At 46.3% G+C, this 15,904-nt stretch overlaps 1 protein-coding gene across 1 annotated transcript in view; it reads left to right on the plus strand.

The window, feature by feature from the left end:
• Positions 1-15,904, plus strand: part of LOC139402732 (DNA annealing helicase and endonuclease ZRANB3-like) — an 84,843-nt gene that overhangs the window by 49,467 nt on the left and 19,472 nt on the right. Inside the window, 4 exon segments of the mRNA XM_071146640.1 lie at positions 1,203-1,507; positions 1,509-1,684; positions 6,925-7,209; positions 7,744-7,896. Of these exon segments, the coding sequence (XP_071002741.1) occupies positions 1,203-1,507; positions 1,509-1,684; positions 6,925-7,209; positions 7,744-7,896 (919 nt within the window).

The raw sequence follows: 15,904 nt of genomic DNA on the forward strand, positions 1-15,904 counted from the left end.
TGGTCTAGTGATCTGGGTTCTTTAACCATGTGAGGCACTGGTCTAGTGATCTGGGTTCTTTAACCATGTGAGGCACTGGTCTAGTGATCTGGGTTCTTTAACCATGTGAGGCACTGGTCTAGTGATCTGGGTTCTTTAACGTGTGTGCAGATGGTGTTCTAACACTGGGAAGGTTTTGAATCCTAGCAATCATACTGCTACTGTATGCTTATGTCTGTCTAACAGTATAGACATGTAGGTGCATCATACATATTACTAAACGATAATGTAGTATACATATTACTAAACGATAATGTAGTATACATATCACTAAACGATCATGTAGTATACATATTCTAAACGATCATGTAGTATACATATCACTAAACGATCATGTAGTATACATATTCTAAACGATAATGTATGATACATATTACTAAATTATAATGTATCACACATATTACTAAACAATAATGCATCAAACATATTACCAAACGATAAGGTATCACACATATTACCAAACAATAATGCATCACACATATTACTAAACAATAATGCATCACACATATTACTAAACAACAATGCATCATACATATTACTAAACAATAATGCATCATACATATCACTAAAAGATAATGATTTATACATATTACTAAATGATAATGCACCACACATATTACTAAACGATAATGAACCACATATATTACTAAATGATAATGCACCACACATATTACTAAACGATAATGCACCATATATATTACTAAACGATAATGTGCCACACATATCACTAAACGATAATGCATCATATATATTACTAAACGATAATGCGCCATACATATTACTAAACAATAATGCATCATATTATCTGGAAACCATCTTAAACTGATATTATTTATGAATATAATGTGTTAGTTCTCTCTCTTAAAAGAGGTCTAAAGGGACAAAATGAACTCTGACATGATACTGTTAGATCAGATGAATGACAGGCTTTACAACAGATCAGAAGGACGGGCTTTACAACCGATCAGATGAATGACAGGCTTTACAACAGATCAGATGAAGGACAGGCTTTACAACAGATCAGATGAATGACGTGCTTTACAACAGATCAGATGAAGGACAGGCTTTACAACAGATCAGATGAAGGAAAGGCTTTACAACAGATCAGATGAAGGACAGGCTTTACAACAGTCTCACCGTGACTCTATCCCTCCTCTCTGCAGTTTGAGAAGGACAAACAGCACGACATCCGTTCGTTCTTCTCTCCGGACGCGGGTAAAGAGAAGAAGAGGAAAAGAACAGAGGGTGAGGTTTCCCCCGTTACCCCCTCAGAGAAGGAGGGTTCTATAGATGTGGAGAAAAACTACAACTCCCAAGATCCCCCTGACCTCCAGGACCTAGACTTCTCTCCCCTGGTGAAGAGGCTGCGGCTGCCCACCTCCACCGTCACCCCCAGCGCTACCCACAGCCCCAGGTCTCGTCTTGGGGGGAAAAGGAGGTCCCTCCATGGGGGGAGAGACACCAGCAGCAGCCCCCCGTCGGCTCTCTGAGAAAGGGACCCCGAAACCAAGGTTGAGCCCCAGACCAGGACCACCAGATCAGGGGAAGGGAGATCAGTGGAGCTGTGGGGCCTGTACTTACTCCAACAACATCCTGCTCCTTTACTGTGAGGTGTGTGAGTCCCCACTCCACAGGCCCAGCACTGGTGAGTACACACACACACACACACACACACACACACACACACACACACACACGTTGGCAGGCGTAACATACACCAAGTCAGAAATAGACCAGCGTGACAACGTGTCTCTGCTAGATGACAACGAGTAGAAGAGGACGCAACACACTGTTCACCTGACTGTCAAGTGAGAAACAGTCACAAGGCCTGTTCTCGGTGTGCCGCGCGTCTCCAAGTTTACAAAGTAAAGTTGATGAATTGGCCCCGGCTGAAGTTAAAGTTCCCCAAGGCACTCTGGCTGACTATCTAATAGGACTGGGAGAAGGAAGGTAACTGTCTCTCCTCAAACACAGACACCTCCTGGTTCAGTTGGCAGTACCGGGGGAAAGTGGAGGGCGTAAAGAGGGGGGTGAAGGAGGGTTGAGATCAGTCCTCAGTCTTTAAAGGATTACCTGTTCTTCCATCCATCAAGACCGAGCGGCACAGGGAATTCACACAGCAGCATCCCTCCTGTCTGTCTCTCAGTAATAATAACCCAGAATAACCCTGCTACCTGCCTGGGTTGTTGCTCTGTAATGCTGGGTTGCTGCTCTGTAAGGCTGGGTTGCTGCTCTGTAAGGCTGGGTTGTTGCTCTGTAAGGCTGGGTTGCTGCTCTGTAAGGCTGGGTTGCTGCTCTGTAAGGCTGGGTTGTTGCTCTGTAAGGCTGGGTTGTTGCTCTGTAAGGCTGGGTTGCTGCTCTGTAAGGCTGGGTTGTTGCTCTGTAAGGCTGGGTTGTTGCTCTGTAAGGCTGGGTTGTTGCTCTGTAAGGCTGGGTTGTTGCTCTGTAAGGCTGGGTTGTTGCTCTGTAAGGCTGGGTTGTTGCTCTGTAAGGCTGGGTTGTTGCTCTGTAAGGCTGGGTTGCTGCTCTGTAAGGCTGGGTTGCTGCTCTTTGCCAAGATAATCCATCGACCTATCAAGAATGATCATCACACAGGTGCAGCTTGTGCTGCGGACAATAAAAGGTCACTCTTAAATGTGCTGTTTTGTCACACAACACAATGCCACAGATATTTTGAGGGAGTGCGCATTTGGCCTACTGACTGCAGGAATATCCACCAGAGCTGTTGCCAGAGAGTTGAATGTTCATTTCTCAACCAGAAGCCGGCTCCAACTACGTTTTAGAGAATTTGGCAATATGTCCAAGCGGCCTCAGAACCGTAGACCACGTGTAACCACACCAGCCCAGGACCTCCACATCCGGCCTCTTCACCTGCGGGATCGTCTGAGACCAGCCCCCCCTGGACAGCTGATGAAACAGAGCAGTTTGTCTTTCTGTAACAAACCCCTGTGGGGGAAAACTCATTCTGATTGGCTGGGCCTGGCTCCTCAGTGGGTGGGCCTGGCTCCTCAGTGGCTGGGCCTGGCTCCTCAGTGGCTGGGCCTGGCTCCTCAGTGGGTGGGCCCATGGCTCCTCAGTGGGTGGGCCCATGGCTCCTCAGTGGGTGGGCTCGGCTCGTCAGTGGGTGGGCCTGGCTCGTCAGTGGGTGGGCCTGGCTCGTCAGTGGGTGGGCCTGGCTCCTCAGTGGGTGGGCCCATGGCTCCTCAGTGGGTGGGCCCATGGCTCCTCAGTGGGTGGGCCCATGGCTCCTCAGTGGGTGGGCCCATGGCTCCTCAGTGGGTGGGCCCATGGCTCCTCAGTGGGTGGGCCCATGGCTCCTCAGTGGGTGGGCCTGGCTCCTCAGTGGGTGGGCCTGGCTCCTCAGTGGGTGGGCCCATGGCTCCTCAGTGGGTGGGCCTGGCTCCTCAGTGGGTGGGCCCATGGCTTATGCCTCTGCCCAGTCATGTGAAATCCATAGATTAGGGCCTAATGAATTTATTTAAAATGACTGATTTCCTTATATGAACTGTAACTCAGTAAAATAGTTGAAATGGTTGCAGGTTGCTTTAACATTTATGTTCAGTAGAGTTATCAGGTAGAACAGAAATGCAGCAGTACTCAGGACCTCCAGGTGAGATCTGAATAGCGCTGGTGTAGGGGATGTTATACAGGCACCTGACTGTCTGTCAACACTAGAGGAGGGTGGTCTCAATCATAGAAATAGGATCACTAGAACATACATTGTATTTCTATGCTAGACTAGCTCGATCATCAAGGACTGATCAAACACACCATTACAATTGTGTTGTTTTTTTGTCTCACACACACACACACACACACACACACACAATCCGTTAACAAAATCCTCTCCATGTCATGCTTGACTGAGGTGTGTAATGTTTGATATCTAATCAGCAAACAAACACGGTTCTCTGTTGTGGAACTGCTGGCACCACAGGCAGCATGTTAGAAGGGGAATTTACCAGACCGTCAGATCTGTAATGACAACCGAGGCAGAACAACAACTCTGATGGTATTAAGACTTCACATCTCTCAAAACATGACACTGTAATCACTGTCACCAAACAGGAAATGCTGAGAAAATAAGCACTATTATATCACAGCATTAGGAAATAAATGCATATTGCATTCAGACTTTTGACAAGGATCACTTTTTTAGAATCGTCAGGAGGATGTCTTGTTTGGCAGTCTAGTCTGAGGAGGATGTCTTGTTTGGCAGGAGGTAGTCTAGTCTGAGGAGGATGTCTTGTTTGGCAGGCAGTAGTCTAGTCTGAGGAGGATGTCTTGTTTGGCAGGCAGCAGTCTAGTCTGAGGAGGATGTCTTGTTTGGCAGGCAGCAGTCTAGTCTGAGGAGGATGTCTTGTTTGGCAGGCAGCAGTCTAGTCTGAGGAGGATGTCTTGTTTGGCAGGCAGCAGTCTAGTCTGAGGAGGATGTCTTGTTTGGCAGGCAGCAGTCTAGTCTGAGGAGGATGTCTTGTTTGGCAGGCAGCAGTCTAGTCTGAGGAGGATGTCTTGTTTGGCAGGCAGTAGTCTAGTCTGAGGAGGATGTCTTGTTTGGCAGGCAGCAGTCTAGTCTGAGGAGGATGTCTTGTTTGGCAGGCAGCAGTCTAGTCTGATGAGGATGTCTTGTTTGGCAGGCAGCAGTCTAGTCTGAGGAGGATGTCTTGTTTGGCAGGCAGCAGTCTAGTCTGAGGAGGATGTCTTGTTTGGCAGGCAGCAGTCTGAGGAGGATGTCTTGTTTGGCAGGCAGCAGTCTGAGGAGGATGTCTTGTTTGGCAGGCAGTAGTCTAGTCTGAGGAGGATGTCTTGTTTGGCAGGCAGTAGTCTAGTCTGAGGAGGATGTCTTGTTTGGCAGGCAGCAGTCTGAGGAGGATGTCTTGTTTGGCAGGCAGCAGTCTGAGGAGGATGTCTTGTTTGGCAGGCAGCAGTCTAGTCTGAGGAGGATGTCTTGTTTGGCAGGAGGTAGTCTAGTCTGAGGAGGATGTCTTGTTTGGCAGGCAGCAGTCTGAGGAGGATGTCTTGTTTGGCAGGCAGCAGTCTGAGGAGAATGTCTTGTTTTGCAGGCAGCAGTCTAGTCTGAGGAGGATGTCTTGTTTGGCAGGCAGTAGTCTAGTCTGAGGAGGATGTCTTGTTTGGCAGGCAGTAGTCTGAGGAGAATGTCTTGTTTTGCAGGCAGCAGTCTAGTCTGAGGAGGATGTCTTGTTTGGCAGGCAGCAGTCTAGTCTGAGGAGGATGTCTTGTTTGGCAGGCAGCAGTCTAGTCTGAGGAGGATGTCTTGTTTGGCAGGCAGCAGTCTGAGGAGGATGTCTTGTTTGGCAGGCAGCAGTCTGAGGAGGATGTCTTGTTTGGCAGGAGGTAGTCTAGTCTGAGGAGGATGTCTTGTTTGGCAGTCAGCAGTCTAGTCTGAGGAGGATGTCTTGTTTGGCAGTCTAGTCTGAGGAGGATGTCTTGTTTGGCAGGCAGCAGTCTAGTCTGAGGAGGATGTCTTGTTTGGCAGGCAGCAGTCTAGTCTGAGGAGGATGTCTTGTTTGGCAGGCAGTAGTCTAGTCTGAGGAGGATGTCTTGTTTGGCAGGCAGCAGTCTAGTCTGAGGAGGATGTCTTGTTTGGCAGGCAGCAGTCTGAGGATGTCTTGTTTGGCAGGCAGCAGTCTGAGGAGGATGTCTTGTTTGGCAGGCAGCAGTCTAGTCTGAGGAGGATGTCTTGTTTGGCAGGAGGTAGTCTAGTCTGAGGAGGATGTCTTGTTTGGCAGGCAGCAGTCTAGTCTGAGGAGGATGTCTTGTTTGGCAGGCAGCAGTCTAGTCTGAGGAGAATGTCTTGTTTGGCAGGCAGCAGTCTGAGGAGGATGTCTTGTTTGGCAGGCAGCAGTCTAGTCTGAGGAGGATGTCTTGTTTGGCAGGAGGTAGTCTAGTCTGAGGAGGATGTCTTGTTTGGCAGGCAGCAGTCAGAGGAGGATGTCTTGTTTGGCAGGCAGCAGTCTGAGGAGAATGTCTTGTTTTGCAGGCAGCAGTCTAGTCTGAGGAGGATGTCTTGTTTGGCAGGCAGCAGTCTAGTCTGAGGAGGATGTCTTGTTTGGCAGGCAGTAGTCTAGTCTGAGGAGAATGTCTTGTTTGGCAGGCAGCAGTCTGAGGAGGATGTCTTGTTTGGCAGGCAGCAGTCTAGTCTGAGGAGGATGTCTTGTTTGGCAGGCAGCAGTCTAGTCTGAGGAGAATGTCTTGTTTTGCAGGCAGCAGTCTAGTCTGAGGAGAATTGAGCTGCAGTCTCTGGTCCCCTCAGCTCGTTAGTTGTCGGGGCTCGGCGTCGGGCGCTGGGAAATTCAGGTGACATTTGAGAAAATCTATAAGAGGATGGCCTTTCAGAAACAAACCTTACAATGGAAACATCATGAATTAGTCTGTTAGTTCCAGTTCTTCCTCTGTTCGTCCACAACAAAACAAAACACGTTCAGGATGTCACAATTTATCAAAGAAGGGGCCCATAATTGCCCACAGATGAAATTTGAGTTGAGAATCAGTTGCATATTGATGGCCCGTATCCTGCTCATTTTCAACATATCAGCAGCATTTTATTAGTTTTCACCATGTGTTACCAAGTCACAAATATTCCACACTGTCTGAGCAGAATGACAAGAATCTGTGTCTCTCAACCAGCAGCTGCTCACATTTGAATTCGCACATTATTTTAGTGACTGTGTGACGCATTGCTTCTCTGCTCCCCTAACAGGTCTTTGAACTACTTCCTGTAATCTTGGCCTTTGTACATTTCGCTGAACACAACTGTACAAAACTAATCTGTGTGGTTGTACATGTTTTCTACACGGATATGAACTGTTAGGCTACATGTACATCTATAAAGAACCTGGTGTTTTCCTCTTTTCCACCTCTCAGCTCCAGGCACACAATCTACAGGTTTACCTGCTGTGTCCCCAGGCTCCAGGCCTGATCAGTCCACCCCTAGAGAACACCCCTGGATCGTCCTCTCTGGGTCGGACAGCAAGCAGGAGGACCCCCCCTGTCCTGGTCCTGCCTCTCCCAGGACAACTGAACCACAGACGGACGGTCAACAGAGAGGGCTGGAGGAGGAGAGACAGACAGACGGTCAACAGAGAGAGCAGGAGGAGGAGAGACAGACAGACGGTCAACAGAGAGGGCAGGAGGAGAGACAGACAGACGGTCAAGAGAGAGAGCAGGAGGAGGAGAGACAGACAGATGGTCAACAGAGAGGGCTGGAGGAGGAGAGACAGACAGATGGTCAACAGAGAGGGCAGGAGGAGAGACAGACAGACGGTCAACAGAGAGGGCAGGAGGAGAGACAGACAGATGGTCAACAGAGAGGGCTGGAGGAGGAGAGACAGACAGACGGTCAACAGAGAGGGCAGGAGGAGAGACAGACAGACGGTCAAGAGAGAGGGCCGGAGGAGAGACAGACAGACGGTCAACAGAGAGAGCAGGAGGAGAGACAGACAGACGGTCAACAGAGAGGGCTGGAGGAGAGACAGACGGACGGTCAAGAGAGAGGGCAGGAGGAGAGACAGACGGACGGTCAAGAGAGAGGGCAGGAGGAGGAGAGACAGACAGACGGTCAACAGAGAGGGCAGGAGGAGGAGAGACAGACAGACGGTCAACAGAGAGGGCTGGAGGAGAGACAGACAGACGGTCAACAGAGAGGGCTGGAGGAGGAGAGACAGACAGACGGTCAACAGAGAGGGCTGGAGGAGGAGAGACAGACAGACGGTCAACAGAGAGGGCAGGAGGAGGAGAGACAGACAGCCGGTCAACAGAGAGGGCAGGAGGAGGAGAAGCTCAAAGGCAAACAATCACCAGGAGAGGACCAGTCAGCCCCTCATGAGCACACTGATGGTAATCCAACTTTAATCTTCCCTTTCCTGCTACCCTCCTTTCCTTCTTCCCTCCTACATATCTGGGGGATATTGTCTGGGGTGAATAGTCACCCATATGTTGTAATGTTGTAATGCTATGTATCACTGAGGTAGTCATCAATATGCCGCCAGCTGCCTCCCTCCGTTGTGTGGTGATTGGGTAAGGGAGGGTGTGACTTATTATTATTGTTAGTATTATTATAGAAGGGGATTGTTTCTTCTCTTCACAGCCTTATGGGATTTAAACTGGCTCTAAACTATAGGTTCATGAAATTGCTTTTATTTTGTGTATTTTGCATTTACCTCAAGTTTTTAATTGCTTTTTAATTGCTCTGAAAAACTCCATAAGAATGAGTCATATTATCCGTGTCTGTCTTGTCTGTCTTGTCTGTCCGTCTGTCTCTACATGAATTAACATCCTCAACAGCACCAACCAGCTCCAGACACCCCTGCACCCAGTCATCATAACACATCACACATTCTGATCCAGAAATATGTCCAGAAAAAAATAACTGTGTTCTGTTAGTCCTGCCTTGTCTTGTCTTTCCCATTCGGGACTTTTCCTGAAGCTCATTTAATGGCAGTTAATGGCCTTGTGTATGTCACTCACTTCTGATGGTGATGTGACACTAGTGGCTGGGTGTTCTATTTCCAGACAGACGTTCTTCAGTCTCAGGGTTCATGTGGAACACTGCAGTGGACCAATAAAAGTGACCTATGGGGTTTAGAGAGAGAGAGAGAGACTTAATGAGAGAGAGAGAGAGAGAGAGACTTAGAGAGAGAGAGAGAGAGAGAGAGAGAGAGAGACTCAGTGAGCGGCTTAATGAGAGAGAGAGAGACTCAGTGAGCGGCTTAATGAGAGAGAGAGAGAGAGAGACTCAGTGAGCGGCTTAATGAGAGAGAGAGAGAGAGAGAGAGAGAGAGAGAGAGAGACTCAGTGAGCGGCTTAATGAGAGAGAGAGAGAGAGAGAGAGAGAGACTCAGTGAGCGGCTTAATGAGAGAGAGAGAGAGAGAGAGAGAGAGAGACTCAGTGAGCGGCTTAATGAGAGAGAGAGAGAGAGAGAGAGAGAGAGACTCAGTGAGCGGCTTAATGAGAGAGAGAGAGAGAGAGACTCAGTGAGCGGCTTAATGAGAGAGAGAGAGAGAGCGAGAGAGACTCGGTGAGCAGAGCCTTGCTGTTGAGAAAGGCCGCCGTAGGCAGACCTGGCTCTCAAGAGAAGGCAGGCTATGTGCACTCTGCCCACAAAATGAGGTGGAAACTGAGCTGCACTTCCTAACCTCCTGCCCAATGTATGACCATATTAGAGACACATATTTCCCTCAGATTACACAGATCCACAAAGAATTCCAAAACAAAACCAATTGTTAGAAACTCCCATATCTATTGGGTGAAATACCACAGTGTGACATCACAGCAGCAAGATGTGTGACCTGTTGCCACAAGAAAAGGGCAACCAGTGAAGAACAAACACCATTGTAAATACAACCCATGTTTATGTTTATTTATTTTCCCTTTTGTACTTTAACTTTTGCACATTGTTAAAACACTGTATTTAAACATAATATGACATTTGAAATGTCTTTATTCTTTTGTAACTTCTGTGAGTGAAATGTTTACTGTTCATTTTTATTGTTTATTTAACTTTTTGATTATTATCTACTTCACTTGCTTTGACAATGTTAACACATGTTACCCATCGAGAGAGGGAGAGGATTCTGTTCTAACTAAAGCTGCTGTCGTCACCTAGATAGATATCCTGTCTGTTCTAACTAAAGCTGCTGTCTTCCACCTAGATAGATATCCTGTCTGTTCTAACTAAAGCTGCTGTCGTCCACCTAGATAGATATCCTGTCTGTTCTAACTAAAGCTGCTGTCGTCCACCTAGATAGATATCCTGTCTGTTCTAACTAAAGCTGCTGTCGTCCACCTAGATAGATATCCTGTCTGTTCTAACTAAAGCTGCTGTCGCCCACCTAGATAGATATCCTGTCTGTTCTAACTAAAGCTGCTGTCGTCCACCTAGATAGATATCCTGTCTGTTCTAACTAAAGCTGCTGTCGTCCACCTAGATAGATATCCTGTCTTTTCTAACTAAAGCTGCTGTCCCACCTAGATAGATATCCTGTCTGTTCTAACTAAAGCTGCTGTCGTCCACCTAGATAGATATCCTGTCTGTTCTAACTAAAGCTGCTGTCGTCCACCTAGATAGATATCCTGTCTGTTCTAACTAAAGCTGCTGTCGTCCACCTAGATAGATATCCTGTCTGTTCTAACTAAAGCTGCTGTCGCCCACCTAGATAGATATCCTGTCTGTTCTAACTAAAGCTGCTGTCGTCCACCTAGATAGATATCCTGTCTGTTCTAACTAAAGCTGCTGTCGTCCACCTAGATAGATATCCTGTCTTTTCTAACTAAAGCTGCTGTCCCACCTAGATAGATATCCTGTCTGTTCTAACTAAAGCTGCTGTCGTCCACCTAGATAGATATCCTGTCTGTTCTAACTAAAGCTGCTGTCGTCCACCTAGATAGATATCCTGTCTGTTCTAACTAAAGCTGCTGTCGTCCACCTAGATAGATATCCTGTCTGTTCTAACTAAAGCTGCTGTCGTCCACCTAGATAGATATCCTGTCTGTTCTAACTAAAGCTGCTGTCGTCCACCTAGATAGATATCCTGTCTGTTCTAACTAAAGCTGCTGTCGTCCACCTAGATAGATATCCTGTCTGTTCTAACTAAAGCTGCTGTCGTCACCTAGATAGATATCCTGTCTGTTCTAACTAAAGCTGCTGTCGTCACCTAGATAGATAGATATCCTGTCTGTTCTAACTAAAGCTGCTGTCGTCCACCTAGATAGATATCCTGTCTGTTCTAACTAAAGCTGCTGTCGTCCACCTAGATAGATATCCTGTCTGTTCTAACTAAAGCTGCTGTCGTCCACCTAGATAGATATCCTGTCTGTTCTAACTAAAGCTGCTGTGTGCTGTGACTGTCCCTCCTAGATAGATATCCTGTCTGTTCTAACTAAAGCTGCTGTGTGCTGTGATTGTCCCTCCTAGATAGATATCCTGTCTGTTCTAACTAAAGCTGCTGTCGTCACCTAGATAGATATCCTGTCTGTTCTAACTAAAGCTGCTGTCGTCCACCTAGATAGATATCCTGTCTGTTCTAACTAAAGCTGCTGTCGTCCACCTAGATAGATATCCTGTCTTTTCTAACTAAAGCTGCTGTCCCACCTAGATAGATATCCTGTCTGTTCTAACTAAAGCTGCTGTCGTCCACCTAGATAGATATCCTGTCTGTTCTAACTAAAGCTGCTGTCGTCCACCTAGATGGATATCCTGTCTGTTCTAACTAAAGCTGCTGTCGCCCACCTAGATAGATATCCTGTCTGTTCTAACTAAAGCTGCTGTCGTCACCTAGATAGATATCCTGTCTGTTCTAACTAAAGCTGCTGTCGCCCACCTAGATAGATATCCTGTCTGTTCTAACTAAAGCTGCTGTCGTCACCTAGATAGATATCCTGTCTGTTCTAACTAAAGCTGCTGTCGCCCACCTAGATAGATATCCTGTCTGTTCTAACTAAAGCTGCTGTCGCCCACCTAGATAGATATCCTGTCTGTTCTAACTAAAGCTGCTGTCGTCACCTAGATAGATATCCTGTCTGTTCTAACTAAAGCTGCTGTCGTCCACCTAGATGGATATCCTGTCTGTTCTAACTAAAGCTGCTGTCGCCCACCTAGATAGATATCCTGTCTGTTCTAACTAAAGCTGCTGTCGTCACCTAGATAGATATCCTGTCTGTTCTAACTAAAGCTGCTGTCGTCCACCTAGATATATATCCTGTCTGTTCTAACTAAAGCTGCTGTCGTCCACCTAGATAGATATCCTGTCTGTTCTAACTAAAGCTGCTGTCGTCACCTAGATAGATATCCTGTCTGTTCTAACTAAAGCTGCTGTGTGCTGTGACTGTCCCTCCTAGATAGATATCCTGTCTGTTCTAACTAAAGCTGCTGTGTGCTGTGACTGTCCCTCCTAGATAGATATCCTGTCTGTTCTAACTAAAGCTGCTGTGTACTGTGACTGTCCCTCCTAGATAGATATCCTGTCTGTTCTAACTAAAGCTGCTGTCGTCACCTAGATAGATATCCTGTCTGTTCTAACTAAAGCTGCTGTCGTCCACCTAGATAGATATCCTGTCTGTTCTAACTAAAGCTGCTGTCGTCCACCTAGATAGATATCCTGTCTGTTCTAACTAAAGCTGCTGTCGTCCACCTAGATAGATATCCTGTCTGTTCTAACTAAAGCTGCTGTTGTCCACCTAGATAGATATCCTGTCTGTTCTAACTAAAGCTGCTGTCGTCCTCCTAGATAGATATCCTGTCTGTTCTAACTAAAGCTGCTGTCGTCCACCTAGATAGATATCCTGTCTGTTCTAACTAAAGCTGCTGTCGTCCACCTAGATAGATATCCTGTCTGTTCTAACTAAAGCTGCTGTCGTCACTTAGATAGATATCCTGTCTGTTCTAACTAAAGCTGCTGTCGTCACCTAGATAGATATCCTGTCTGTTCTAACTAAAGCTGCTGTCGTCCACCTAGATAGATATCCTGTCTTTTCTAACTAAAGCTGCTGTCCCACCTAGATAGATATCCTGTCTGTTCTAACTAAAGCTGCTGTCGTCCACCTAGATAGATATCCTGTCTGTTCTAACTAAAGCTGCTGTCGTCCACCTAGATAGATATCCTGTCTGTTCTAACTAAAGCTGCTGTCGCCCACCTAGATAGATATCCTGTCTGTTCTAACTAAAGCTGCTGTCGCCCACCTAGATAGATATCCTGTCTGTTCTAACTAAAGCCGCTGTCGTCACCTAGATAGATATCCTGTCTGTTCTAACTAAAGCTGCTGTCGTCCACCTAGATGGATATCCTGTCTGTTCTAACTAAAGCTGCTGTCGCCCACCTAGATAGATATCCTGTCTGTTCTAACTAAAGCTGCTGTCGTCACCTAGATAGATATCCTGTCTGTTCTAACTAAAGCTGCTGTCGTCCACCTAGATAGATATCCTGTCTGTTCTAACTAAAGCTGCTGTCGTCCACCTAGATAGATATCCTGTCTGTTCTAACTAAAGCTGCTGTCGTCACCTAGATAGATAGATATCCTGTCTGTTCTAACTAAAGCTGCTGTCGTCCACCTAGATAGATATCCTGTCTGTTCTAACTAAAGCTGCTGTCGTCCACCTAGATAGATATCCTGTCTGTTCTAACTAAAGCTGCTGTCGTCCACCTAGATAGATATCCTGTCTGTTCTAACTAAAGCTGCTGTGTGCTGTGACTGTCCCTCCTAGATAGATATCCTGTCTGTTCTAACTAAAGCTGCTGTGTGCTGTGATTGTCCCTCCTAGATAGATATCCTGTCTGTTCTAACTAAAGCTGCTGTCGTCACCTAGATAGATATCCTGTCTGTTCTAACTAAAGCTGCTGTCGTCCACCTAGATAGATATCCTGTCTGTTCTAACTAAAGCTGCTGTCGTCCACCTAGATAGATATCCTGTCTTTTCTAACTAAAGCTGCTGTCCCACCTAGATAGATATCCTGTCTGTTCTAACTAAAGCTGCTGTCGTCCACCTAGATAGATATCCTGTCTGTTCTAACTAAAGCTGCTGTCGTCCACCTAGATAGATATCCTGTCTGTTCTAACTAAAGCTGCTGTCGCCCACCTAGATAGATATCCTGTCTGTTCTAACTAAAGCTGCTGTCGCCCACCTAGATAGATATCCTGTCTGTTCTAACTAAAGCTGCTGTCGTCACCTAGATAGATTTCCTGTCTGTTCTAACTAAAGCTGCTGTCGTCCACCTAGATGGATATCCTGTCTGTTCTAACTAAAGCTGCTGTCGCCCACCTAGATAGATATCCTGTCTGTTCTAACTAAAGCTGCTGTCGTCACCTAGATAGATATCCTGTCTGTTCTAACTAAAGCTGCTGTCGTCCACCTAGATATATATCCTGTCTGTTCTAACTAAAGCTGCTGTCGTCCACCTAGATAGATATCCTGTCTGTTCTAACTAAAGCTGCTGTCGTCCACCTAGATAGATATCCTGTCTGTTCTAACTAAAGCTGCTGTCGTCACCTAGATAGATAGATATCCTGTCTGTTCTAACTAAAGCTGCTGTCGTCCACCTAGATAGATATCCTGTCTGTTCTAACTAAAGCTGCTGTGTGCTGTGACTGTCCCTCCTAGATAGATATCCTGTCTGTTCTAACTAAAGCTGCTGTGTGCTGTGACTGTCCCTCCTAGATAGATATCCTGTCTGTTCTAACTAAAGCTGCTGTGTACTGTGACTGTCCCTCCTAGATAGATATCCTGTCTGTTCTAACTAAAGCTGCTGTCGTCACCTAGATAGATATCCTGTCTGTTCTAACTAAAGCTGCTGTCGTCCACCTAGATAGATATCCTGTCTGTTCTAACTAAAGCTGCTGTCGTCCACCTAGATAGATATCCTGTCTGTTCTAACTAAAGCTGCTGTCGTCCACCTAGATAGATATCCTGTCTGTTCTAACTAAAGCTGCTGTTGTCCACCTAGATAGATATCCTGTCTGTTATAACTAAAGCTGCTGTCGTCCTCCTAGATAGATATCCTGTCTGTTCTAACTAAAGCTGCTGTCGTCCTCCTAGATAGATATCCTGTCTGTTCTAACTAAAGCTGCTGTCGTCCTCCTAGATAGATATCCTGTCTGTTCTAACTAAAGCTGCTGTCGTCCACCTAGATAGATATCCTGTCTGTTCTAACTAAAGCTGCTGTCGTCCACCTAGATAGATATCCTGTCTGTTCTAACTAAAGCTGCTGTCGTCCTCCTAGATAGATATCCTGTCTGTTCTAACTAAAGCTGCTGTGTACTGTGACTGTCCCTCCTAGATCTATTATGGAGTCTGATTTCCTCCTAGATAGATATCCTGTCTGTTCTAACTAAAGCTGCTGTGTGCTGTGACTGTCCCTCCTAGATAGATATCCTGTCTGTTCTAACTAAAGCTGCTGTGGTCCACCTAGATAGATATCCTGTCTGTTCTAACTAAAGCTGCTGTCGCCCACCTAGATAGATATCCTGTCTGTTCTAACTAAAGCTGCTGTCGTCCACCTAGATAGATATCCTGTCTGTTCTAACTAAAGCTGCTGTCGTCCACCTAGATAGATATCCTGTCTGTTCTAACTAAAGCTGCTGTCGTCCACCTAGATAGATATCCTGTCTGTTCTAACTAAAGCTGCTGTCGTCACCTAGATAGATATCCTGTCTGTTCTAACTAAAGCTGCTGTCGTCCACCTAGATAGATATCCTGTCTGTTCTAACTAAAGCTGCTGTCGTCCACCTAGATAGATATCCTGTCTGTTCTAACTAAAGCTGCTGTCGTCCACCTAGATAGATATCCTGTCTGTTCTAACTAAAGCTGCTGTCGTCACTTAGATAGATATCCTGTCTGTTCTAACTAAAGCTGCTGTCGTCCACCTAGATAGATATCCTGTCTGTTCTAACTAAAGCTGCTGTCGTCCACCTAGATAGATATCCTGTCTGTTCTAACTAAAGCTGCTGTCGTCCACCTAGATAGATATCCTGTCTGTTCTAACTAAAGCTGCTGTCGTCACCTAGATAGATATCCTGTCTGTTCTAACTAAAGCTGCTGTGTACTGTGACTGTCCCTCCTAGATAGATATCCTGTCTGTTCTAACTAAAGCTGCTGTGTACTGTGACTGTCCCTCCTAGATAGATATCCTGTCTGTTCTAACTAAAGCTGCTGTGTACTGTGACTTTCCCTCCTAGATAGATATCCTGTCTGTTCTAACTAAAGCTGCTGTCGCCCACCTAGATAGATATCCTGTCTGTTCTAACTAAAGCTGCTGTCGCCCACCTAGATAGATATCCTGTCTGTTCTAACTAAAGCTGCTGTGTACTGTGACTGTCCCTCCTAGATAGATATCCTGTCTGTTCTAACTAAAG

This window comes from Oncorhynchus clarkii, unplaced genomic scaffold (assembly GCF_045791955.1).
Source record: "Oncorhynchus clarkii lewisi isolate Uvic-CL-2024 unplaced genomic scaffold, UVic_Ocla_1.0 unplaced_contig_3571_pilon_pilon, whole genome shotgun sequence".
In the NCBI taxonomy this organism is placed as follows: Eukaryota; Metazoa; Chordata; class Actinopteri; order Salmoniformes; family Salmonidae; genus Oncorhynchus; species Oncorhynchus clarkii.